General features: G+C 35.3%; 1 protein-coding gene across 2 annotated transcripts in view; it reads left to right on the forward strand.

Annotated features, from left to right (window-relative positions):
• The window catches only part of TMPRSS15 (transmembrane serine protease 15), a 142,393-nt gene that overhangs the window by 150 nt on the left and 114,473 nt on the right, over positions 1–27,770 (forward strand). Inside the window, exons 2-6 of one of the 2 annotated variants that reach the window (XM_019961132.2) lie at positions 3,577–3,707; positions 4,208–4,275; positions 11,491–11,642; positions 14,057–14,101; positions 15,530–15,565. In XM_019961132.2, coding sequence (XP_019816691.2) covers positions 3,577–3,707; positions 4,208–4,275; positions 11,491–11,642; positions 14,057–14,101; positions 15,530–15,565 — 432 coding nt within the window. The remainder of the gene's footprint in view (positions 1–3,576; positions 3,708–4,207; positions 4,276–11,490; positions 11,643–14,056; positions 14,102–15,529; positions 15,566–27,770) is intronic. The other variant, XM_019961208.2, reaches the window with a different exon arrangement.

Here is a 27,770-nt window from a genome sequence, read left to right on the forward strand (position 1 = left end):
TTACATAAGGTTGGCTACAGAAAGTGCTCACAGGTGAATATATACACTTCAGTCTCCAGAATCCTGCCAGCATATTGTATCCATTGCTGTGATTGATTTCCTGCCAAGGTATTTATATTGCATTCAGATGCTTCACCTTAGCTCACATCATAGGAATTTTTTAAGTTGGTATATAATTTTAAATTTAATTCAGAATTTGAATATGAGACTAAGTATTTAAAATTAAAAAATGATTAGATTCTCAGTGTCAACATATAACAAAGTAGGTTCATAGCCTTTGGGTCTGTTCTGATAGAATTTAACTCATAAACATATTCAAACCTTGTTGACTATAATAGTGGCTAAATAGGCCAATTTAAAGAAAAATATTGCTTATTTCTAGAGAATTATATCTTCATTCTTATTAGTACATCAATTTTAATTATAACAATATAAGGGAACCTTGGTATAATTGTGGAGTTATAAATGTCTCAAGATGCCTGAGTAGCAATTTGTGATTAACAGAAAAAATAAATAACTAAATAAAAACCTCTTCTTTAGAGCTAAATGACCTGTGTGTGAAAGCTGACCTGTCATGTCCAACTCTTTGTGACCCCATGGACTGTAGCCCACCAGCCTCCTCTGCCCATGGAATTCTCCAGGGAAGGATACTGGAGTGGGTAGCCATTCCCTTCTCCTGGGAATCTTCCTAACCTAGTGATCAAATCCAGATCTCCTGCATTTCAGGCAGATTCTTTACCATCTGAGCCAGCCAGGAAGTCCAAATTACCTGTACCAACTGCTTTTAAAAGCTCTACAAATGTATTCTCTTGTTACAACAAACCTATGAGTTAGTTGCTATTGATACACCCATTTTACAAGTGAAAAACCAGAGGCAGAATTTAGGTAACTTGTTTCAATTTGCAGCATTGCCAGGTAGTACAAGCTAGATAATCTAACTGGATAATGTGCACTCTACCATTCATTCATTTATATGATTTTTTAAAAAATGTTAGCATAGCAAAAACCTTGAATATTGGATTTATTTTTTCTGAGAAAATTTTCACATTTTTATAAAATGATGAGTTATATGGTATATTAATTCCTTCAAAACCATTTACTGGTAGTGATTTTGGTTTTACTGAGAAAATTCTCAACCTTTGAGTTAGTTCTTTTCCTTTAAGCAAATAAGTTTAAATTAGAAACAATAAACATGATTTATAGTTTTATAAAAGAATTCCAATATAATCCCTGGTTTATATTACTACTATAGCTATATACAAAGAGAAGGAAGGCTTGTGGATATAAAATTAAATAAATTTTAGAAGTTCACTGAGCCTTTTAGAAAAGTGACCACTTTGGTCTTAAATGCCCTGTGAATACCTTCAAGGACATGTAATCATTTGGAAGTCCATTGGAATGTTTCATACTCAATAAAAATACAAAAGTTAGTTTTTTACCAGGAAAATAAAAGAATAAATACTTTTAAAAGTTTGTGTGGTTTAATCATGAACAACTGAATATAAGAAGAGATTTGAAATAAAGCTATAACACTACACCAGGGCTTCTCTGGTGGCTCAGAGGTTAAAGCTTCTGCCTGCAAGGCAGGAGACCGGGGTTCAATCCCTGGGTTGGGAAGATCCCCTGGAGAAGGAAATGGCAACCCACTCCAGTATTCTTGCCTGGAGAATCCCATGGACAGAGGAGCCTGGTAGGTTACAGTCCACGGGGTCGCAAAGAGTCAGACACGACTGAGCGACTTCGCTTCATTATAACACTACACCACAGGATATAAGACACACTTTCAATACATACTTCAATATTTGTTGTTGTTCTTCAGTTGCTAAGCCTGTTGGATTCTTTGAGACCTCATGGACTGCAGCATGCCAGGCTTCCCTGTCCTCCACTGTCTCCAGAACTTGCTCAAATTCATGTCCATTGAGTCGGTGATGTTATCTAAAACCCATCCTCTGCTGCCCTCTTCTCATTTTGCCTTCAATCTTTAGTTTACTTTATACTTACTTTTATGTATTTCATACTATACACTTTAATATACTTAACACTTTTACTGGAAATTGTTTTAGATTTCAAAAAGTTGTAAAAATTGTAGAATTATTTTATACATTCATACAAGTTCCCCTCAAGTCAGTATCTAGTATATATATATACAACTATTACAACCAAGAAATTAATAAAATTGTTACAATAATATTAGCTAAACTAAACACTCTATTCAAATTTCACCAGTTTTTTCACTAATGGCTTTTCTTGTTCAGGATTCAGGACAGATTCCTACATTGTATTTAGTTTCCATGTTTCCTCAGTCTCTGGCAATTCATGACAGTTCCTCAGTCTTTCCTTGTGTTTTAAATACACAAATTTAAATTTTGAGTACTGTTTAAAATATTAATTCTAAAAGTTTCTTCTGAACTAAGAGATTTGTGTCAATATATACAATATGGGAGACCTGGGTTTGATCCCTGGGTTGGGAAGACCCCCTGGAGAAGGGAATGGCATTCTTGCCTGGAGAATCCCCATGGACAGAGGAGCCTTCCAGGCTACAGTTGGCATGGGATCGCAAAGAGTCAGACATGACTGAGCAACTAAGCACAGCACAGCATGACAGATCTTGAGGTTTGAAGTCAGTCAGTCCTTTGTCCAAATTACATATCTGTCACTCTTTAACATTGAAAAATTTTCTTAGTGAGTCTAAGCCCCAATTTCCCCAGCTGGAAAAAAAAAGAAATAGCATCTTTTCATATCAGGTCAATGCATCATTATTAGCACATTCATTAATGATCTCATCATTGTATGAGCTTCATCTGAAGCAATTCATTTTGAACAGACATTCAAGGAAAATAATCACATAATAGTATTGTATTGGACTTAATGGCATATTTTATTTCCCACGTCCCTACCCAAATTGTTAGCTTTTTTAAACATATTTTTCATATTGAGATAATTATATTTTCTGCAGCATTCTCAAAAACTTCTCCAATAATGACAGTCCCCATCTAATGGCAAAAGGTTACACATGTCAAATTTATAATTATTAGAATGAAAGAAGTAGTTTCAAAGCTATGCTTCAAAGTAATGCACATACTGAAATCCTCACAGCAATCCACATGTAGAAAACCAGCAGTGTCCCTTGATTCTAGGTGTTCAAGAAGTATCTGAAAGCAACTACAAAACTTTTAATGGTGCCTTTCTCACCATGTTTTCCTGAATCAGTTCCCATAATTGGTGGAAGTTGATCATTCCTGTATCTTCTGACAGGAATCTCAATAACAAACCAACAAAAACAAAACAAAACTTGGAAGTCTGCAGAGTTGGTTAGATTTCAAAGAAAAGAAAAAAAATTATAATGGGACAGAGATGAAGTTTTAATTTTCAATCTTTTAAAACAACTAGATAGCTAAGAAAAAAAATAAAGGATAAAAGCAGCTGATGATGAAACAGGAAGACTAAAAAGAAAAAGCAAGAACTCCAGAGTCAGCACATTAAGTAAGAACTTTACTTCTGTGTCTTAACCAGAATGTGCATATTTTCTTACTCATCATTCACATTTTCAGTTTTGTTTCTAATAAATTCATCTAGATGCAGCATTTGGAAAAAGTCATGAAGCCAGAGGGACATTGAAAATAATATCCGGAGCTACTTATAATCCTCATTTGCAAGACAAACTCTCAGTGGACTTCAAAGTTCTTGCTTTTGACATTCAGCAAATGGTAGGAGACTTTTTCTCTTTCTCTCTTTAACTATGTTAAAATTTCATAACATAATTTCACTAACTACTTGCTAGAGATATATAGATCTTGAAAGTGAAAGTGAAAGTCACTCAGTCATGTCTGACTCTTTGTGACCCCATGGACTGTAGCCTGCCAGACTCCTCTGTCCATGGAATTCTCCAGGCTAGGATACTGGAGAGGGTAGCTGTTCCCTTCTCCAGGAATCTTCCCAACCCAGAGATCGAACCCAGGTCTCCCAAGTTGCAAGCAGATTCTTTACCATCTGAGCCACCAGGGAAGCCCACATAGATCTTATTCTCTTTGAAAAAAATCAGCCAATAAATATAATTGCTCAGGATACTTAAATATATGAAATGTATCATCACAGAGAAGGAAAGTACCCCAAAATTGTCCTATATAAAAGTTATTTTGTTTAAATTTGTTTACTAGTTTACTTAATAAATAACATATTAAATTTAATATGTCTTTTTAACTTTCAGATAGATGATATCTTTCAATCAAGTAATCTGAAAAATGAATATAAAAACTCAAGAGTTTTACAATTTGAGTGAGTATAGCTCAAAATTTTTATATAAATAGAAAGCACAGAATCACAACATAGTAATCTCTTGTTAATATTTGTAAATAGAGCATCACAATTTTTGGAGAAAATGGAATATTTTAAATTTTCAACATTTTCTGGGAGGGTTGAGAAAAGTGGCACAGTATAGACTTTTATATTGGTAGAAAATAACAATGCTAGATAATTGATCTCATATTAACATATTTCCGTCACTTGAGTACAAAATCTTTCAGAGACACATGAAGAAGAGTGAGGTTGCTTTTATGCAGATGTCTAGGAGTCTGACAGTTAACCTATATCCAATGGAAGCCACAGGGGGTTTCAGGTCATTGGAGAATACAAAGAGCCTCACTGTATTTTATTAATTAATTAATTAATTTATTTATTTCCAAGCTTGCCCAGTGGCTCAGTAAAGAATCTGCCTGCCATTGCAGGAGCCTCAGGAGATGCGAGTTTGATCCCTAAGTGGGAAAGAATCCATGGAGGAAGAAATGACAACCCACTCCATTATTCTTTCTGGGATAATCCCACGCATAAGGGAGCCTGACAGGCTACAGTCCAAAAGGCCTCAAAAAGTCAGACATGACTGAGCACTCACGCAATCTATCTCAGATCAGAAACAATTAAACCAGAGAGTCTACCACCAAAGATACTTGTTACATGGTCTTCACAACAGTCCTGACATTTGTATAACAGTCCTTTGGTTCACAGGGACCAAACAGAGATAGGTCAAGTCAAAGAAAAAGAGATTATACTTAGAAGAACAATGACAGAAGGTCAAATTAGTTAATGGGGAGAAGGAAATGTTAGTCCTTGCTGTTTCTTTTTGGAACAAAATGAACAAAAGCACAAAGCTTTATTTTACCAAATACAAAAAAAAAAAAAAAAAAAAGGCGATTTTTCACCTACTTATCTATTTATCTTTATCATTCTTTATCCCAGATAGCACATTCATGATATCTTAGTCTCAGTAGCCAGTCAACTCCACCCCATGTCCTGTCTTCATTCCTGTCCACAATAGAGAGGCTTTGACTCCTGTTTTCCAGGGTTTATGATCTCTGATAACCTCTTTCATAACCTAACTTCAGGGCTAGAAGGAGACATATGGCCTCTCAGGAAAGATTTATTAGTGTTTTTTGTTTGTGTATTTTACTCAAAATATTGTTTTAAAATATTTATTCAGTATTTATTCTGTGTAGGTAAAGCCATGAATGCAAGATTTTATTTCACTTTAAGTTAATTATCTATTTTAGAGTAAGTGGAACTGATTTCTCTTTTCAAGTTTTAGAGAGGACTAAATGTGGAGATCTGCATTAAAGCTTCAATTAATATTTAGTTCTTAAAGGTTTAGCACAGATTTCCCTGGAGAAGAGACTGACTACCCACTCCAGTGTTCTTGCCTGGAGAATTCCATGGATAAAGGAGCCTAGCAGGCTAAGTCCATGGGGTCACAAAAAGTCAGACACGACTGAGCAACTATCTCTTTTAAGGAGCGGAATCCCATGTTCTTCCTCACCTTCATAAGGCTCTGCACAGTGAAATCCACGCTAAGCACAGTATGTAGTGCAGAGTTTATTAGGATAGTTTCCCTAATGGAACTGTTTGTCTTCTCTTGCTTACAACTTGCTGGATAACTTTGTTTTTACTCAACTGAGAAAATTTGCTGAATACAGACTTTTATATAAGGTCTGGTAGTTTATCAAAACCCTAGCATTTTCTTTGGTATTTATTAAGTAACCTTACATTTCTCTAGATAGTAAAATCACTATATTTGAAACTGTAAATTATTTGAGCTGAGGAATTATTTCTTTCCCTTCCTTTAAACTACCTAGGAGACCAATATAGTGCCTATACCTTGATACATATTTTATAACAATTTTCAAATAATATACTTCATCAGTATAGAGAAACTTTCACCTAGTTGTAGCTGAACTACTTTTAAATCAGAAGTGAGTTTTTAAAAGATGCAACGCAAAGGAATTTCATGAAAATGTCTGTAAGATAAATTATAGGTAGGTGCTCTGGGAGACTGAGAAGAAAAGGATGAGAAAAGAAATTTAGAAGCAGGGAAGAAAGTACCAAGCAAACATTTAGGTTTACTTTAACTAATGTGATATAAAATGACATATTCCAGTTACAGAAAAAAGTGAAAGTGTTAGTTGCTCAGTCATGTCCGACTCTTTGCTACCCCATGGAGTGTAGCCCACCAGGCTCTGTCCATGTGATTCTCCAGGCAAGAATACTGCAGTGAGTTGCCATTCACTTCACCAGGGGATCTTCCCAACCCAGGGATCGAACCCGGGTCTCCAATACAGGCAGATTCTTTACCACCTGAGCCATCAGAAAAGCCTATAGAAATAAGTGACAGACTCTTAATTGCTTTTATAAAGTATTTGTACTTTAAACTGATTGATAAAATTAAGAAACAGAAATAACTGACTTCTCAACTAACAGTAGCCATATCAACTCTGAAAAATACATCTAAAAATCCTTAAAAATGCCTATTTCATTTTTTGTTACTGATTTTAATGAAATACACACTTTATGCACATGTATATGGTCAAATTACAGCACTCAGAATACTACACTTAGTCATTAACCTCTCTCTTCTTCCTTTTAAAAATATTATTTAATGTCAACTCTTTCCTCCTCCATTAAGTTTTGTGTACATATGTGTGTATGTGTGTGTGTGTGCTGAGCTACTCTGCAGGACAAGCAAATGGTCTACCCATGTCTGGAAACCCTTTTATTACCCTGCTTTGTGAAAATGCTTTGACCCAAAGAGCATTTAAGAGTTGATTCTTTTAATAAAGTGCTGTTTACCCTTTGTAGCAATAGGAAGCTTATTTTGCCCTTTGAGCACAGATAAGTCATCAAGTTAGGAAAGGAAAGACTTTTTTGTTTACTCAGCAACCCTAGAGGTTATCAATATCATTAAGGAAAATAAGAGATAAGAAACGTTTGATTTATTGCACACAGGCTTTCTGTATAATGATAGGATTTATCTTTTTTTATAAAAAAAAAAAAAAAAAGGATGAACTCAGATATTCCACTGAAAAAGGGCTTTGAAATGAAAATGGTCATTGTTTCCTTTTTTTGTTTTCTAAAGGAAGAATTCGCATTTTCTTAGTAAATAAATTCAATCTCACAGCTGTGATAGAGATGATTACTAAACCACATAACAGCTTTAACTTTATTATTAGGTAAAGCATACATGTTTATTATGGTTTCCCTGATTTCTACTGTATATCTTTCATATCTCAATATTTATACTGAATAAGAAACAAATTTTAAAGAATGCAACTGTGTGTATAGAATATGTAACTCCTGTCCTTGCAAATGAATTATTAAATGCAATATATAATTTAAAACCAAAAAATCCCCACATCTTTCATACAAAGATGTTTTATGCCTGAAAATAAACTAATCCGGTTACTTTCAACTCAGTGAAAGGAAATTCCAGATTTGTATGCTCTCTGCCAAAATTACCTTACCTCTTCTATTTCCTAATTCAAATAAAATAAAAGAAAGTAGTAAGTGAAATTAAATCTGTGAAAGTTACATAAAGAGAAAAAATCTGTTTTAATCAGGATTAAAACTATATGCTGGGCAACCAAGGATGAGTTGGCAATGATGAATTGAAGACAGAGGAACTAATGGACATTGTCGACTCTCACTTTATTTTAACCACATTTAACTCTATTCATTTAAGAAGTCTGGGATAAAGATTGGTAAGAAGACAAGGAAAAAGAGAAGAAGAAGAGGAGGAAAAGATGGAGAAAGTGAGAAGGAAAAGAAAAAGATGAAGAGCTATTAGAGGAGCAGGAGAGGAGAGAGGGAGAGAAAAAGAGGAGGGAAGATTCTATTTCCCCAAAATGTGGAGGCAATAAACTATTCACTCGCCATCCCAACTCCAACCAACCATTTCCCCCATCTCTTTGGATATAAAGTTCTGCTAACAATGCAAGATAATAAAAACCTGGACCTGCATCTAGGCAAATGTATTATATTGTCTTCCGTATCAATAAATAGTTCATAATGGTGTTGATAGCAGTGCAGGGGGGTGGGGAATCAGAACTATATCAAAACACATCTGGGACACAGAGTTTCTGGGTTTTATTTCTGTATCTGGTACTACTGCTGCTGCTGCTGCTCCTGCTGCTGCTAAGTCGCTTCCGTCATGTCCGATTCTGTGCGACCTCATAGACGGCAGCCCACCAGGCTCCGCCGTCCCTGGAATTCTCCACGCAAGAACACTGGAGTGGGTTGCCATTTCCTTCTCCAATGCATGAAAGTGAAAAGTGAAAGGGAAGTCGCTCAGTCTTGCCCGACTCTTAGCAACCCCATGGACTGCAGCCTACCAGGCTCCTCTGTCCATGGGATTTTCCAGGCAAGAGTACTGGAGTGGGGTGCCATTGTCTTCTCCACCATCTAGTACTAGTAAGCTATATAACTCTAGGCACAATTACATATATGATCTAAGTTTCAGTCTCCTTATTGCTAAAATTAGTGTTGGCCAACATCAGGTGAAAAATACTAGAGTCATTTTCCTTTACTCAAGCTTCTGTTTAAATAAATATAGCATGAAACCTGAGAGTTATATGCCTGTTAGGATTTTTAAAATAGCAATTAACAGAACACATGACTGAAAGTATCCTAAACAAAAGAGATTATCATCCGACATCACAAGAAATCTGTAGGTTTCAGAAGAGGTTAATTCAGTGTTACAATGATTGTGACTTGATCAAAAATGTACGTGTTTTCAATCTTTTATTATGCTATCTGCAGCTTGACAATCATAACTTGCCTCATGGTTCCACAATAGATGCAACAGTTCCAGCAATCACATGTAGACATAATAATAATCAACAACAGAGTAGTAGTCCACTATGAGCCTTTATTACATTAAATATGGAAACATTTCCTAGAAGTCTGCAATCAGTTTTACCTCATATTCCATTGGCCAGGTCCTAGTCACATGCTCATGAATAAAACTATCATTGACATGAGCAATGGTTGCAGAAGTTATGTGAAGATGGAGCATTATTCTCAAATAAAGAGAGACTGACTAGCATGGAAAAATTCACAAGTGTGGAGGAGTATGTAAAAACAGTGTCTGTAATAAAATCTACTTTTATCATGGATAGCAAGTGATTACATGTATGGGTGAATTTGAGACATTGTTACTTAGTAAATAGTTATTAAGGAGCCTTGTGTTTAAAAGATTTGGATAATTTGATTTAACCAAATGATTGGAAAGTTAAACATTCTAACATTTTAAAATTCTATACTTAATAGAGGTGAAATGTGCAATTATTGATCAGCCCGTTCACATCAATCATGAAAACCTAGCTACATAGAAAGGAATTATTTCTAAACTGTGAACTTGAATAAAAGCACAGAAACTAAAAAGGAATATCCTACCGAGAGGGAATGGTGATCTACTGTGATCTTTCAGGGACATTTTGAGTAGGCTCTACCAAGACATTTATACATACAGATACATAAAGAACCCTTCAGGAGTTGATGAAGCCCTTCAAGAAACTAATTAATTTACAGATATGAATTTAAATGCCTAAATTTCAGAAATAGCAAACATATTATGCAAAATTCGGTTCTCTTTAGTTTGCCTTTTTTTCCTTAATATTCCATTATTTTTAATGGATATTTATTTATTTTTGGTTGCATTTTGGTTTTATTTTATTTATTATTTTTGTTATTTGATTACCATTTATCTTCTTGTTATATTAATATATTATTTTAATTATCTTTATTTACTATTTTTATTTATTTTATTAATTTATTATTTTGGTTGCATTTTGGTTTTATTTATTTTTGGTTGTGGCATGCAGGCTTCTCATTTTGTTGGCTTCTTGTGGCGCTCACTCTGTGCTTGCCGGCTTCCGTAGTTGACGTGCTCGGGTCTTAGTTGCCCTGCAACAGGTAGAATCTTCCCAGACCAGAAATCGAACCTGAGCCACGTCTCTCGTTAGCAGGCATTTTCTTATTCATTGTACCACCAGAGAAGTCCGTTAAGTCTGCCTCGTAAGGATCCAAGTAAACCCTGAGTAGCCTTAGCTTACTGAAGCGTACAGAATGAAGACCAGAGCTAGAGTTCATTTTCCAAACAGTCGTATCCTAAAAGCGCATTGCTCCTGCTCATTCACTTCAGTCATGCCCAACTCTTTTGCGACCCTATGAACTCTTTTCCACCAGGCTCCTCTGTCCATGAGATTGTCCAGACAAGAATACTGGAGTGGGCTGCCATGCCCGCCTCCATGGTATCTTCCTGATCCAACGATCGAACCCGAGGCTCCTGCGTTGCAAGTGGATTCTTCACCACTGAGCCACCAGGGAAGCCCTTAAAAGCATAGTAGCAAAGTAGAAACATAGACCAAAGAGCAAAAATCCCTGTAGTATTTCCACTTGGCCAAATATTAATTTTTTGATTCTTTAAACTGTAAACAAATTACCGGTGAGAGGAAAACTTTAAAATGCAGGTTTCAGAGAAGGAGAAAAGAAATGATGACTTGGGTCATATAACTGAACTCTAACATCATGGTCAGAGATGAACAGACAACATAATCCAACTCTTGACAATGAGACAGTATAGCCCACAACTTCCCAGTAACCCATGTATGCTTGTCTTCTTTCTGCTTTTTTAAGTCAGGATATATTTCAATATTTTATATTAAGAATGAAGAAGAAAAAGTAGATATAATGTATTAACAGTTGTTATAAGCTTGCCATCAGGCCTTTGTTAACTACATAGAAAAAAAAATTTTTTTCTGAAATCAGTGTAACTACTTTAGACTTCTTCCTACTTAGAAGTCATCAGTGAAAATAAAAAATCCAATTACAAATCCTCATTTTTTCAAACAGTGCAATAGGAATAAATGTCATGATATCATGTGATTTTGTTTAATTTGACTCAAGTGATTGTGGTTTGGCCTAGGGATTAGTGTGCTACTGTGGAACTGAGAAAAATTGGGTTCTAATTCTGGATATATCTTGTGCTCTTGTAGAAACGGTCCCTTGTTTAAGTTCTCTTTCTTCCACCTGTGAAATAAAGATAACACTTGACATGACCTTCCTTGTACAAGTGTGATAGGATTAACAAGGTGATGACTGTAGAGAGCCAAACGCAAATCATTTGAAGAGGGCTGAGTTTTTTCTCTTATGTCACTTTTTGCTTTGCAGAAATGGCAGCATTATAGTCATATTTGACCTTCTCTTTGACCAGTGGGTGTCAGATAAAAATGTAAAAGAAGAACTGATTCAAGGCATTGAAGCAAATAAATCCAGCCAACTGGTCACTTTCCACATTGACTTGAACAGCATTGATATCACAGGTATCTGTGAACCTTATTTGATACTTTGAATCAATAAGCCATGAAATTAAAATTCTATGTACCAAAGGAGCAATGGGATCACCCTGGACTTTTAGGAACCTGTCTTATTGCATGAGTAACACATTTACATAAGGATAGTGAAATATGGAGAAAACAGAAAAAAAAAATGCCAATGAGAAAATCTTTGTAAAATATCAAATACCAAAGAAGTTCTGAAAATATTGGCATGCATAAATGTTTGTGAGTCTAATCACACTTTTGGCCTTGGCCAAGCACAACACTGGTTTTCTAGGAACCCTCCATCTGAAAGTGACACATTACTTTTTTTTTTTTAAACTTTACATAATTGTATTAGTTTTGCCCAATATCAAAATGAATCCATCACAGGTATACATGTGTTCCCCATCCTGAACCCTCCTCCCTCCTCCCTCCCCATACCATCCCTCTGGGTCGTCCCAGTGCACTAGCCCCAAGCATCCAGTATCGTGCATCGAACCTGGACTGGCATCTCGTTTCATACATGATATTTTACATGTTTCAATGCCATTCTCCCAAATCTTCCCACCCTCTCCCTCTCCCACAGAGTCCATAAGACTGTTCTATACATCAGTGTCTCTTTTGCTGTCTCGTACACAGGGTTACTTTCTGATAGTCATATTGTTGTTTAGTCACCAAGTTGTGTCTGACTCTTGCAACACTCTGGTAGGCCCACCTGGTTCCTCTGTCTATGGAATTTTCCAGGCAAGAGTATTAGAGTAGGTTGCCATTTCCTTCTCTAGGGTATCTTCCCAGCCCAGGGTTTGAATCTGAGTCTCTTGAACCTCCTACATTGGCAGGCGGATTCTTTACCACTTCACCACCTGGGACGCCCCTAGAATACTGAATCTACCTCTAAATAGCTGTGTTATTTAAGGCAGTTTACCAAAATTTTCTGTATGTTCGTTATCTCATCTGGAAAATGGGAATAGTAAAGATACTGTGTAGTAGCATTGTTTTCAGGGGTAAATGTGTTGATAAAAAAACACTTATTCTAGCTAATAATAGTAATATTTTTCAGCCCATTTGAATTGGACAAAAAACCAAAATAGTCTCTGCTGCAGCAGGTGTGCCAGAGGGGACCAAACCATCAGTAGAGGAAGCACTAAAGAACTTGAGTTGCCTTCTCACTGAACAGGCACAGCAGGATAAAGCAGGAAACTGGATAAAAGTAAACTGTGCTTGATGAGCCCTTGCTGTAAAGAAAAGCAGCTAGAGGTCTGCAATATTGTATCTACTATCACAGAATCAAAGAAACAAAGCACTCATGTCTTTATATATTTGCTTAAGAGCAAATCGATACTGACTTATGCTGAAGTAAAACTATTTGAACTGGCAATAGGTTACTTAGAGTGTGCATTTATTCCTGTTGAAGTGGATATTTATATATTGATGAGCTTTCTAACATCTAAAAATTTCTGAATTCGAAAACATATTTAGCTGAAGGTTTACAGAGAAGAGATTGTGGATACAGATGAGCCTGGTATTTCATTTTAATATTTATTTGCATCATGTCAATTTTCAAATTTGTTACATTTTAAAATTGGTTGATAATCTCACAAACATCTTAGATTTTTATACAGTAAACTGTCAAGCCAAACACAATGAAAAATTAAGATATTATCTTCTTTAAGAAAAAAATCTTATAAAATTGATTTTATCTTTTTCATTAATAATCTACCACATATTTATGAAACTGTTACAGGTCTTTTACAAAGAAGACAATGCAGTAATGAGGAAATAATGCAATAAACCATCTAGTTAGTAGAAGAAGACCTACCTCTTAGCCCACTTACTATAAATATTGTTTTGAATAAAATCAAATTCATTAGATCAGGGCTTCTCAGAAGATATACTTTGGTTTCCTCTATTTTTAACATAGCTGTCATTGTGTCTTTAAAAATATTAAACATGTTAAATGGTGAAGAAAATAGCTATTTTTATCTTTTAAGTGAAAATCACTTTATGCTTAAACAGTTCTTAGTTCTCAATAGATGTTATCATGTGCCAGATTATTTTGGCATCCATTTGTTTCACGCAAAACCATTGATTCTAGGTCCCACAAGATCGAGGGTATTAGATTATCTCTCTTAAATATAAATTATTCTATATAACTATGATGAATAAGTAGCTATCCTTCTTAAATGGATAAAATAAATGAAACATTCTGTTATATATACATTTTATAGAGAAACTATATAAAGATTCTGAAAATTCATTGAATGTATAATCAAATAGTAATTAAATAAATAGGAACGTTCAGGGTAAGAAAGGATGAAATGGAAACTCTAGATCAGATGCCCTTTGAATAACTATTTGAACTGCACTCGATGTTTTGTAATACTCTAAGCACTATATTCAAACCAACTTTATTCCAGCCTCTTTGGAGAATTTCTCTACGATAAGTCCTGCAACAACGTCAGGTCAGTACTTAACGACATTTTAAAATATATAATTTGGTGACCATAAAACTTTATGACATTAAGCAAGGATTCTATTTTTTTCTGGTGGCTCTTTCTAAATGAGGTATTTAGTCTTCATTTAAAAATGTAAAAAGTATACATTTGGCCTGGAATAATGTAGTTCATAGTATCCAGGATTCATAATGCTTAGGTATGTATGCAAGGATATGCATTTCAAATTGCAATCATCCTTTCATATTTCAAACTCTATATACATATGTATGCATATATGATGTGTGTGTGATCTCAAAATATGACTCTGATTATGCAGCCTTGGAAATGAAGCCCTGACATTGCTAAGGTCACTATGAATGAGGGAAAGGAATCTTAAAGATAATGAAATGATAACTTTCAAAATGTATTGTACTGTTTGGAAAGGACAATCTAAAGTTTAATATTAACTTTGCTCTATTCCAGCATTTTCTTCACTCTCTCTTTCTAACTACAATTGGTCACTATGGCTCATAAAATTGAGGACTTCACTTTGTCTTATCAAGATGATACTGATTATCAAAAGAGAGCTTTGAGAAATTATCATTTTAAAATTAACCTGAGTTATCTTAAAATGTAAAATCATTTTGTTGTAAACATCTTATTCAAATTGAAGTCAAAAGATCTGAACACTAATCCTGTCTCTGCCAACTATCAGAATCACTGAGCATTTCACCTTCTGAAAATCTGTTTCCCATAAATTGTGAATAATAAAAGTTTTCTAAAAATGTTAGAAGTCATCCCAAACATCAAATTCATAAACAAGTGCTTTTTAAACTGTAAATTGTTATAAAACTATAACTGTATTACTTTTTATATCACTTGTAATCATGAACACTTCTATAATATTTAAAAAATCTATTTGAAGTATCTACTACTAGGTACTATATTTTACAAACATTATCTCACTTAATTCTCAGAATGATTTTGTAGAGAGTTAATACTTTTTCTACTTAAAAATATATAAGTAATAAAGAAAGTGCCCAGAGTCACACAGTTTAAATTTATCAAAGTCAGGAATTAAAAGTAATTCTCTGGACTCCAAGGCCAATAGTTTAAGCATATCTCAAGCTCCTATTTCAAATAGCATCAGATTAATCTAGGACATTTATGTCTACAGCCATTATGAAATAAGTGAATTCTTATATTAATTATTGAAAAAATCTTTTTTCCTTAAAAAAGTGAACACATCTAAAAACCTCTGCTATACTACTATAAAAATCAATAAAAAACATAAAAGATTTGTTTTTTAGATCCAGATACAAATCATATATTAAGTTAATGAACATTAATAATTCATAGTAATTTAAAAAACTCTCACATAAAATATTAAACAGGAGGAATTCCTAATAATCGGTTTAAAAATGTAATTTTTATTTATTTTATTTATTTTTACAGAAAAGCTAACAACCAGCATTCCTCTGGCAACCCCAGGTCAGTTTTAATAATATAATTTCTCATGTTTTTTAAAAAGTTTTTGTTATGTTTCATTTTGGACTTCTGAGAATTATCTGATAAACAGCAGTTAACAGTACCCTTATTATAGATAAGAAAAGTAAAGCATGAAAGTTTATAGTTAGTCTAATTTTTACCAAAAGGCAACAACATATTTGAGGTTAATTAATGCCTGTATTATCTAATCTCACTCTAGTCCTCCATCTATTAGAATCATGGTTATTATCTTCTGCTAAGCATGCCAAGAGTAGGATCAAAATGTTTTCCAGAAAGGATCAAAATGTTTTCCAGAAAGGATACAGGTTTCATCAGGTGTGAGGGACTTTTTTCTCTAATTATTCTCTCTGAATACAAGTGACACATACTTGCTCTCTCCTTTTAACATGGTATGGTTGCCAAATCAGTACCAACGTTCCCTTGGATTCAGTCATTCAACAATTTTTCATTAAGTGGGTATTTTATACCAACACATGGCATGTATTTGTTTTTAAATTTTTATTGGAGTACGGCTGATTTAAATGTTGTGTTAGTTTCTACTGTACAACAAAGTGAATCACTTATACATATACATATATACCCCTTTTTTTTTAGATTTCCTTCCAATTTAGGTCACCAAAGAACAATGAGTAGGTGACTAGAGCACTGAGTAAAACAGTAGTTCCCTGTGTTATTCGGTAGGTTCTCATTTGTTATCTTTTTTATACATAATAGTGTATCTATTTCAATCCCAATCTCCCAATTCATCCTACCCACATTCTGCTCTCAGTTTGTTAAGTTTGCTAACAAACTTAAGCCTGTTCTCTACATCTGTGTCTCTATTTCTGCTTTGCCAATATGTCTATCTGTACCATTTTTCTAGATTTCACAAGTAAGCAATCTTGTATGGTATTTGTTTTTCTCTTCCTGATTTACTTCATTCTGTATGACAGTCTCTAGGTCTGTCCAAGTTTCTGCAAATGGCCCTATTTCATTCCTTTTTATGGTTGAGCAATATTCCATTGTATATAGGTACCACATCCTCTTTATCCAGTCCTCTGTTGATGGACATTTAGGTTGCTTCCAAGTCCTGGCTATTGTAAACAGTGCTGCAATGAGTACTGGGTGCATGCATCTTTTTGAATTATAATTTTCTTTGGTCATACCCAGGAGTGGGATTGCTGGGTCATGTGGTAGCTCCGTTTTCAGTTTTTTGCAGAACCTCTATTCTGTTCTCTAGAGTGGCTATACCAGTTTACAATCCCACCAAGAGAGTTCCCTTTTCTCCATACCCTCTCCAACATTTGTTTGTAGAATTTTTGATGACAGACATTCTGACCAGTATAAGGAGATGCTTCGTTATAGTTTTGCTTTTCATTTCTCTAGAAATTAGTGATGTTGAGCATTTTTCCATGTGCTTTTTAGCCATCTGTATGTCTTCTTTGGAAAAATGTCTATTTAGGTCTTCCACCCAATTTTTGATTGGGTTGTTCTTTTGATATTAAGCTACATGAGCTCTTTGCATATTGTGGAGATTAATCCCTTGTCAGTTCCTTTGTATGCAAATATTTTCTCCTATTCTGAGTGTTGTCTTTTCTTTTTGTTTATGGTTTCCTTTGCTGTGAAAAGCCTTTTAAGTTTAATTAGGTCCCATTATTTATTTTTATTTTCCTTACTCTTCAGTTCAATCGCTCAGTCATGTCTGAGTCTTTGCGACCCCATGAACCACAGCACGCCAGGCCTCCCTGTCCATCACCAACTCCCAGAGTCCACCCAAACCCAAGTCCATCAAGTCGGTGATGCCATCCAACCATCTCATCCTCTGTCGTCCCCTTCTCCTGTGCTTGGTCTTTCCCTGCATCAGGGTCTTTTCAAATGAGTCAGCCTTCGCATCAGGTGGCCAAAGTATTGGAGTTTCAGCTTCAACATCAGTCCTTCCAATGAACACCCAGGACTGATCTCCTTTAGGATGGACTGGTTGGATCTCTTTGCAGTCCAAGGGACTCAAGAGTCTCCTCCAACATGACAGTTCAAAAGCATCAATTCTTCTGCGCTCAGCTTTCTTTATAGTCCAACTCTCACATCCATACATGACCACTGGAAAAACCATAGCCTTGATTAGATGGACCTTTGTTGGCAAAGTAACTCTTTTTTTTTTTTTAATTTTTTTAACTTTTTTTTAATTTATTTAACTTACAATATTGTATTGATTTTGCCATATATCAAAATGAATCTGCCACAGGTATACATGTGTTTCCCATCCTGAACCCTCCTCCCTCCTCCCTCCCCATACCATCCCTCTGGGTCGTCCCAGTGCACCAGACCCAAGCATCCAGTAGCATGCATCGAACCTGGATTGGCGACTCGTTTCATATATGATATTATACATATTTCAATGCCATTCTCCCAAATCATCCCACCCTCTCCCTCTAGCACAGAGTCCAAAAGACTGTTCTATACATCAGTGTCTCTTTTGCTGTCTCGTATACAGTTATTGTTACCATCTTTTTAAATTCCATATATATGCATTAGTATACTGTCTTGGTGTTTTTGTTTCTGGCTTACTTCACTCTGTATAATAGGCTCCAGTTTCATCCACCTCATTAGAACTTATTCAAATGTATTCTTTTTAATGGCTGAGTAATACTCCATTGTGTGTATGTACCACAGCTCTCTTATCCATTCATCTGCTGATGGACATCTAGGTTGCTTTCATGTCCTGGCTATTATAGACAGTGCTGCAATGAACATTGAGGTACACGTGTCTCTTTCAATTCTGGTTTCCTCAGTGTGTATGCCCAGCAGTGGGATTGCTGGGTCATAAGGCAGTTCTATTTCCAGTTTTTTAAGGAATCTCCACACTGTTCTCCATAGTGGCTGTACTAGTTTGCATTCCCACCAACAGTGTAAGAGGGTTCCCTTTTCTCCACACCCTCTCCAGCATTTATTATTTGTAGACTTTTGGATCGCAGCCATTCTGACTGGCGTGAAATGGTACCTCATAGTGGTTTTGATTTGCATTTCCCTGATAATGAGTGATGTTGAGCATCTTTTCATGTGTTTGTTAGCCATCTGTATGTCTTCTCTGGAGAAATGTCTATTTAGTTTTTTGGCCCATTTTTTGATTGGTCCATTTATTTTTCTGGAATTGAGCTGTAGGAGTTGGTTGTATATTTTTGAGATTAGTTATTTGTCAGTTGCTTCATTTGCTATTATTTTTTCCCATTCTGAAGGCTGTCTTTTCACCTTGCTTATAGTTTCCTTTGATGTGCAGAAGCTTTTAAGTTTAATTAGGTCCCATTTGTTTATTTTTGCTTTTATTTCCAGTATTCTGGGAGGTGTCATAGAGGATCCTGCTGTGATTTATGTCGGAGAGTGTTTTGCCTATGTTCTCCTCTAGGAGTTTTATAGTTTCTGGTCTTACGTTTAGATCTTTAATCCATTTTGAGTTTATTTTTGTGTATGGTGTTAGAAAGTGTTCTAGTTTCATTCTTTTACAAGTGGTTGGCCAGTTTTCCCAGCACCACTTGTTAAAGAGATTGTCTTTAATCCATTGTATATTCTTGCCTCCTTTGTCAAAGATAAGGTGTCCATAGGTGCGTAGATCATCTCTGGGCTTTCTATTTTGTTCCATTGATCAAGATTTCTGTCTTTGTGCCAGTACCATACTGTCTTGATGACTGTGGCTTTGTAGTAGAGCCTGAAGTCAGGCAGGTTGATTCCTCCAGTTCCATTCTTCTTTCTCAAGATAGCTTTGGCTATTTGAGGTTTTTTTGTATTTCCATACAAATTGTGAAATTATTTGTTCTAGCTCTGTGAAGAATACCGTTGGTAGCTTGATAGGGATTGCATTGAATCTATAAATTGCTTTGGGTAGTATACTCATTTTCACTATATTGATTCTTCCAATCCATGAACATGGTATATTTTTCCAAATACTTAGGAATATATCTACCTAAAGAAACTAAAGACCTATATATAGAAAACTATAAAACACTGGTGAAAGAAATCAAAGAGGCAAAGTAACTCTTAAGAGGTGGGTCAAAAAATTTCTTGTTTGGATTTATGTCAAAGAGTATTCTGCCTATGTTTTCCTCTAAGAGTTTTATAATGTCTGGCCTTACATTTATCTTTGCTCCACTTTGAGTTTATTTTTAAGTTTTGTGTATGGTTGGCATGTGTCTTTAATGTCATAATTTTTCCAGATTCTTAATAATTGTCTACTTTGCCTTTGTCTATCTGCTGCTTAACCAAAGTGTCTTCTCTACTAACTTAATCTTCATGTTAAACAGTCTGAATGTGTACATAGTCTCTTTAGGTAAACTCCATGCAGGCAATATTGTATAACTCTTCAGCTCCTGAAATAATGCTGCTATTTTCATGTTATTAGAATTTATATCAAAGATTATGTAATACAAGAAGAGAACATTTGTGAAACTATAAGTGGTCTCTGGGTAAGACTTAGCAATTCCTAGATATAACAGTAGGTATGAAGTTTGAAAAGCAGAGTGATATATGAATGATGTATCAAAATACTTTATGAAACAAATCATCCCACCTCTAAACCCATGGAGGGCTCTTATGGTAGGACAAGCCTGCCTGGGGTTGTATTTTGGTGTTGTTCAGAGAGCAGCACAACACAGTGAAAAATGGAACTGCTCTTCAGCCCACTGTCCCTTATGCAATGCAGAAAACTATTTATAACATCTAAAATCACCTTTCAACACACTCTCAAAAAGTGATCTTAGGATGAATAATGACCAATTAATTTAATCTAAAATTTAAATAACTTTAATATATTTTAAGAAATATTTTTATAACTTTAAAAGTCAGCAACAAATACCAAAGTTAGTGCTGTGTTTTCTATTTACCTATTTATTGATTCACTGGGTGATTCATACAACCCACAGTTATTGAGGACCTCTTAGGTGTACAAAACACCCTAAGGGAAATATGTGGAAAGACATAGAAGGAAAAAAAGTGCTAGAGCAAAATATCTGTGGACTTAAAACAAATTTTCTTTCTTACTCTCTTGAAGACAAGCCCACCAAAAATATGAAAAGTGACTGAACAATATGCCCAGTTTCTTGCAGGACTTTTAGTCCTATCCAGAATGCCCATAAGACATCTGCCCACACCAAAATGGTCCTTGATGATTTGGTCCTGTCCAAAATTATTTGAAGGACTTCCCTGGTGGTGCAGAGGTTAAGAATCTGCCTGCCAATGCAGGGAGCATGGGTTCAATCCCTGGTCCAGGAAGATTCCCCGTGTTGCAAGGCAACTACATGTACACCACAACTACTGAGCCCACGTGCCCTAGAGCCCACTTGCTCTGCAACAAGAGAAGCCACCACACTGCAAGTATAGAGATGCTCAGGCTCACCGCAACTAGAGAAGGCCCACATGCAGCAAAAAAAAACCCAGCTCAGCCAAAATAAATTAAAAAAAAAAAAAACAACAACAACAAAACCCAAATCATTTGAATGGAACAGATATGCTCTTGGACACTTTTTGTTGTTGTTATTTAGTCACTCGGTTGTGTCTGACTCTTTTGTGACCCCTTTTAGTGTAATCCGCCAAGGATCCTCTGTCCATGGATACTTCAGATAGGAGCAAATTTTAAGGACCTTTTGGAATGGATCAAGTGTTTAAGAACCAAATGTCTTATGGACCAAAATATCCCACACACCAAATGTATTATGACATTTGATGTGCTATGTACACATACACATAGTTGCTCTGTTGTGTCTGACTATTTATGACCTGTGGACTATAGCCCAGCAGGCTCCTCTCTCCATGGGATTTTCCAGGCAAGAATACTGAAGGGGTACCCATTCCCTTCTCCAGAGATCCTCCTGACCCAGGGATCAAACTCAGGGCTTATGCATTGCAGGTGGATTCTTTGTCTTCTGAACCACCAGAGAAGCTGGGTAGGATCAAACATAGGCTAACAGCCCAGCTTCTGGCAAAAGGATATGGTGAAAGGGGAACACAGAGCATGAGGGTAATGATTGACCAGCACTTTTCTTTCCTAGAGAGTAGGACAGAAATCTTTCCAACCTGTAAACTGTAAGAATGGAATCAGTATATATTTATTTCTATCTTTCACATTTTATATGAACATTTGATAATCATAATGAAGACCAAAAACTAACATACAATTTTCAAAGATTGAAAATGTGTAGGTGAATCCATCTTAACTATTTCCACCAATTACCGTCATATAATGTTTGGTAAGCCACCTAGTTCTTGAACTTTGTATTTATTATCTGAAAGACAAAGATTTAAATATATGTTTTAAAGAGCAGTCATGAAGAAAGGAAATAATACAGATACCAATTCATGATTGGCATAAAGGAGGGACACAACCAAAAAAAAAAAATAGCAAGTTGTATACTTTTTCAAAAAGATCTTTTAAAAACTAGACTAAGGTTAAAACAAGATTGTTGTGTTCAGTAGTGCCCGTTTTAATCTGATCATTTCTTTGGCCACAAAAACTCCATTTCCAAAGCTTTCCTATTATTGGAGACCATATTGAATTACCTTACTCAATCTTGAAGAATTCTCATAATGTAAGTAGGTGGTAAAATATCACATTCCCTCTTTTACTGGATCCATGAGTCCCCAGTCACCATTCATTCCTATTCATTCCTCTCATACAGCAAGACACTATAGATTTATAGAGGGGAATGTGGCAATTAAACTTGAAAACCACAGTTTCCAAGCAGTAATTTATTATGAATATGACTTTCAGGGATGTTAAGTTTATTCTCATTTTTATATGCCTGGAAGACAGAGTTTGAGAAAAATCAACAAATGCATGCACCATATACCTGGCGTTACTACTATTATAAATTCTGCCAAAGAGAATTTTTATTTGATAGTGGGTACAAAGTCCATGAGGATTATGTTCTATTGTTCAACTGCCTTTGTTGCCAATTACCGTAAAGTTTTACTAACCCATTCGGAACAGTAAAGGGAGAGATGGGAACTAAGGTTGCATTACACCGATTGATTTCTAGCTGTTACAGTGTGCCCAAGAGGGGCTCTTTTGCGCAATTGTTCATATGCTTGAAGGGTTTCTAGAATACAGCTTGTTCTAGTCTTTTGTTGCTTACTGGTCAGGCAATGATTGCAGAAAAACAAGATTAACTATCATGGGCTTTCTCAGTCTCAACAAAATGCAATTTTCTATAGTTCCACCATGTGGAGGGGTTTGAGGATGGAAGGAAAAGAACTGGCTAATTTAGTAAAGAATGTGAAATTGGCTCAAGAGAATTTAAGGCAGAATTATACTCTTCAATTGAATTGATTGTCCCAGGACTCAGACACGGGCACCGCAACCAACACCAAATGTCTTTTGACTTCAAGTATTTGTTTTCTCTGCATCTGAGAAAACAACATACATATCCTGCTAAGCACTCTCCTCTAATTTAAGACACTCCTACACAAATAATAACAGAACCATTAAAGTATTTTCCCACTTTAATTTCATTTGAACAGCCACAGTCTTGCTAAAATGATTAAATTTGTTCTTTTAAAGTAGAGGAGAATTTCTGTAAAGTGATATCTCCCAAACACAGTACAGTGAAATGAACTTGGTCTCTTAAAGCAGGCATTCATGCATTCAGATTCTGACTTCATTACTAAGTAAGCTATTAAATCTTGGGTTTAATTTGTCTCATATTTGGTCACCAAGGGTTGTTACACCCATTTTTAGGAAAAATAAAAGTCTAATATTTCCCAAATATGATTTTCAAATTACTGTCTTGTATGCAACACTTCTTATAACTGGTTTGGAAGAAAACAAATAATGGGTTTCAGTCTTTTTCTTCTCCACAATGCTTAGTCCAGAGTCTGCACAAAACAGACAAGAGAGATTCCTCACCTCAAGTCACTGGACAGTGTTATGACCGTGGATTACTCTGAAGTAATCACATTTTAGGGTATACTGAATCCTTCCTGATACAAATATAAATAGACGATAAAGCCTTCAATTTGCAGAATTACGAATAATACTAATTTATGGTGGGTTTCCATATTATGCCAAAAATTAATATCCTCAAGATTAAAATGCCATATAATATAAAAATATGCAAATCTTTTTTCCATTCAAGAAAACAGCAAGTAATATTTAGACAATTTGAACAGATTTTAATAAACAGAATCAATTATTTTTTTACACATTTCCTTAAATAGAAATCCTTAACTGTTTTGTTAAATAGTCCTTATAAGAATCACAGTAGAGATTCCCGAGAAAAGGAGACGTACTAAAGTAAAAACTAACGGATGAAATGGCAAACTAAATAGTCCAGCCAAAGAACTCTAGTTTTAAGAATGGAAGGTTACTTTAAAAACTGGCATCTGGCTAATTTCTGTAGCAGTTAATGTTTTAATCAATGGTTTTGTTGGAAATGGACATCATACCTGTGTATGTAAGGAGATGAGAGGGAGACTGAACACTAGGTAAAAATAAAATCTGATAAAATCCTAAAACATACTTCCTTTATTTAAGAAGACGATATTCATATTTTATTTTTTTTAATTTATTTACTTTACTTTACAATATTGTATTGGTTTTGCCATACATTGACATGAATCCGCCATGGGTGTACATGTGTTCCCCATCCTGAACCCCCTCCCACCGCCCTCCCCATCCCATCCCTCTGGGTCATCCCAGTGCACCAGCCCCGAGCGTCCTGTATCATGCATCGAACCTGGACTGGTGATTTGTTTCACATATGATAATATACGTTTCAATGCCATTCTCCCGTACCATCCTGCCCTCTTCCTCTCCCACAAAGTCCAAAAGACTGTTCAATACATCTTTGTCTCTTTTGCTGTCTTGCATACAGGGTTATTGTTACCATCTTTCTAAATTCCACATATATGCGTTAGTATACTGTATTGGTGTTTTTCTTTCTGGCTTACTTCACTCTGTATAATAGGCTCCAGTTTCATGCACCTCATTAGAACTGATTCAAATGTATTTTTAATGGCTGAGTAATATACCATTGTGTAAATGTACCACAGCTTTCTTATCCATTCTTATCCATTCATCTGCTGATGGATTGCTTCCATGTCCTGGCTATTATAAACAGTGCTGCAATGAACATTGGGGTACACGTGTCTCTTTCAATTCTGGCTTTAAATTAGAGGAATTTCTCTTTATTCATGGACCAAGACAGATGAAGAATGTTTGTACAACAGAATATGGAGATATGGAGAGTACAATCTAAACAAGAGTATAATATTTCCACCTTCAAATCTAAATATTTCAAACTAGAGTCATTTACTAATCCCACCAGCTATTTCTCTGATAATGCCTATTGTGACTGATGAACACTGGCATTTCATGGCCACACCAAAGTGCATCTATCATTCTGAGCACCCTTTTCTTCACCTCCCTCTGGCCAGGAGCATATCTGACCACTAAAGCCCATCAATCCTACTTGTAAAATAGCAACTGGAATATATCCCCATCTCCCCTGCTAGTGCAAGAGTTCCAACTCTCATCAACTTTCACCTTGAATGTTGAAATGGTTTCTCAGTTGGTAGCAGAATTGTCTTTATGAAACATGGACTGGTCATATCGCATATATATGTTAAAATTTTCAATACTGTTATTTACAAAAAATATTTTAATATGTTAAAATGATTTTTAAAATGTCCCCCAGAATTTGACTAAACTCCCTTCCTGCCATAGTTTCAGTAAGCACGCCAACATCTAGATAAGTTAGATGCCCCTGCTTTCCCTGTAGTAATATGCTCTTGTCATATCATCATATGTACATTTCACATACCTCTTTTCATTGTGCATTTCTAAACATCTTTCAAATTTTAATTTATATGAAGATGTTTTCAATCCCAGACTCAGAAGGAAGATAATCCATGGCATAGCCCAGTTTTTATGTTCCCACATCACTTTTTTCTACCTCATTTACAAAATTTGCTAGCCAATGAATCAGTTGACCACTAAACTCCAAACTCTATAAAAATAGTCTCTGCCTTACTCATCCTATTATTTCTATCCCTTAAAAAGACATGACACAAGTAAATAGGAAATAAATACTTGTAAAGTGAATGAATAATCATTAATGAGATCAAATGTTTCAAATGGTGTCTCTTGACAGTGTGGTTTTGAAGTTCAATCTATAAATTTCAATAAGCAATAGACAAAGATATGAAATATCAATAAGTGAAGTTTCCATAGAAAGCATTAGATCAGACAAAATCATAATGTCTCTAGTTAAATGCCCAAGTCTATTCTTGTAGATGCTGAATACCTAGAACTCCTTCAACCACTGTTTAAGAGACAGAGTTACTACAATGATGTCCTTTTTCTCATTTATTTTTTACCAAGCATTTTTTTTAATACTATCAACATGATACCTCTTATGGATTAGTGGCTCAATAATTAAGAACTCTTGATGAATATCTCATATGTGTCATAATATACAAGTTTATTTAACATATTTTTTTTAATTATTTTTTTTCTCTTAAATGGGAGTAGTTTAGCACTTGGAAATGATTCAGCTTTATCCTGTCCTATTTTAGATGTTAGCTGGTCCATGAATTTCACAATGGCTTATATCTATTTTAATTACAATTATAAAAGACCAATTTAGTTGTATTTATACCCAGCAACTCTGTCTATAATGTTCTTAATTAAGCATTACTTTAGCAGATTTATTAACAGAAGCACTTTCCCCAATTTATTTCTTGGAGCCTAAGAGAAATTTCAGAATCAAATATATTTTTAAAACCCAGCAGATGGCAGTACAATGCTGGCTTTAAGATTAAGACCAATAACAAAAAGAAAAAAAAATGCTATTGAGCTTAAAGATTTTCCAAAAACTTTAAACTGTCATTGTTATTCTAATCATAAAGAAACACATTGAAATTCTCACATTGCTCAGAAAATTAAAAACATATGTAGTTATCCAATGGGCATATATTATTAGGATTGCACCTAAATTTTCCAAGTCAATTTCTAGAAGCAAAATATGTTTCTCGGTCCATCTTTATATTTAGCAATGTGGAAAGAAGCAGGTGAAGGACAGGACAGGCTGAGAGGTGCAAATTTATCAGATCCTGGTCAGAGTATGACATGGAATCCTTCAGGGGGATGTTTGCAACTTTCCCCCTAAGAAACTCTGACCCAAGAAGCTGTGGGAGGCAGGGGGGGATGATTTGGGAGAATGGCATTAAAATATGTATAATATCATCTAAGAAACAAAAGAAAATAATAAAAAAGTAAAAGTATATAACATATTTAAAAAAAGAAGAAGAAGAAGCAAGGAGATAATGAACAGAAGAAAACCATTGGGTTTTCTTGTTCAATGTACTGTGGATTTTAAGTTTCATTTTACTATAAAATAGTTTTCATTGACAAATTTTGTTCTGCAGGATGCAAACCTTAACTTCAACTACTATATTTTCAAGTCATAAGTTTATAAGTAAATGAAGTGGCTATTAGATACTGTAGATGATGAGATATACATTTTAGCAAATTGCCCCACATTACACATAACAATCCTAGGAGGTGTAAATATTGGGGACTAAATGTCCAAACTGTAGCATTCATTTATCAAGATTAAAAATCAGCAAAGTAGGGGCTTCCCTGATGGCTCAGTGGTAAAGAATCTGCCTGCCAATCCAGGAGACACAGGTTTGGTCCCTGCTCCAGGAAGATCCAACATGCCTCAGAGCGACTAAGCCCATGCCCCACAGACACTGAGCCTGTGCTCTAGAGCCAGGGAGCCAGAACTACTGAAGTTCACGTGCCCTAAAGCCCATTCTCGCTCCACAATAAGAAAAGCCAGCACAATGAGAAGCCTGCAGTCTGCAACTAGAGAGCAGCCGCACTTGCCACAACTAGAGAAAGCCCGGGCAGCAGCAAAGACCCAGCACACACAACCAAAAGCAAATGAATAAATAGACAACCTTTTCAGAAAATCAACATAGTAAGCATCGTATTTAATATCTATGAAGAAATATGTATCATTTCTTCAAAACTTAAAACTATAAGATCAATTCATTAAATGAAATACATATTTTGGGGGAAGTTGAAATAATTATAAGTAAGCATATACTTACTTGGGCTTCCCTTGTGGCTCAGCTGCTAAAGAATCCGCCTGTAATGTAGGAGACCTGGGTTCGATCCCTGGGTTGGGAAGATTCCCTGAAGAAGGAAAAGGCTACCCAC

The sequence above is a fragment of the Bos indicus genome, chromosome 1 (genome assembly GCF_029378745.1).
Source record: "Bos indicus isolate NIAB-ARS_2022 breed Sahiwal x Tharparkar chromosome 1, NIAB-ARS_B.indTharparkar_mat_pri_1.0, whole genome shotgun sequence".
In the NCBI taxonomy this organism is placed as follows: Eukaryota; Metazoa; Chordata; class Mammalia; order Artiodactyla; family Bovidae; genus Bos; species Bos indicus.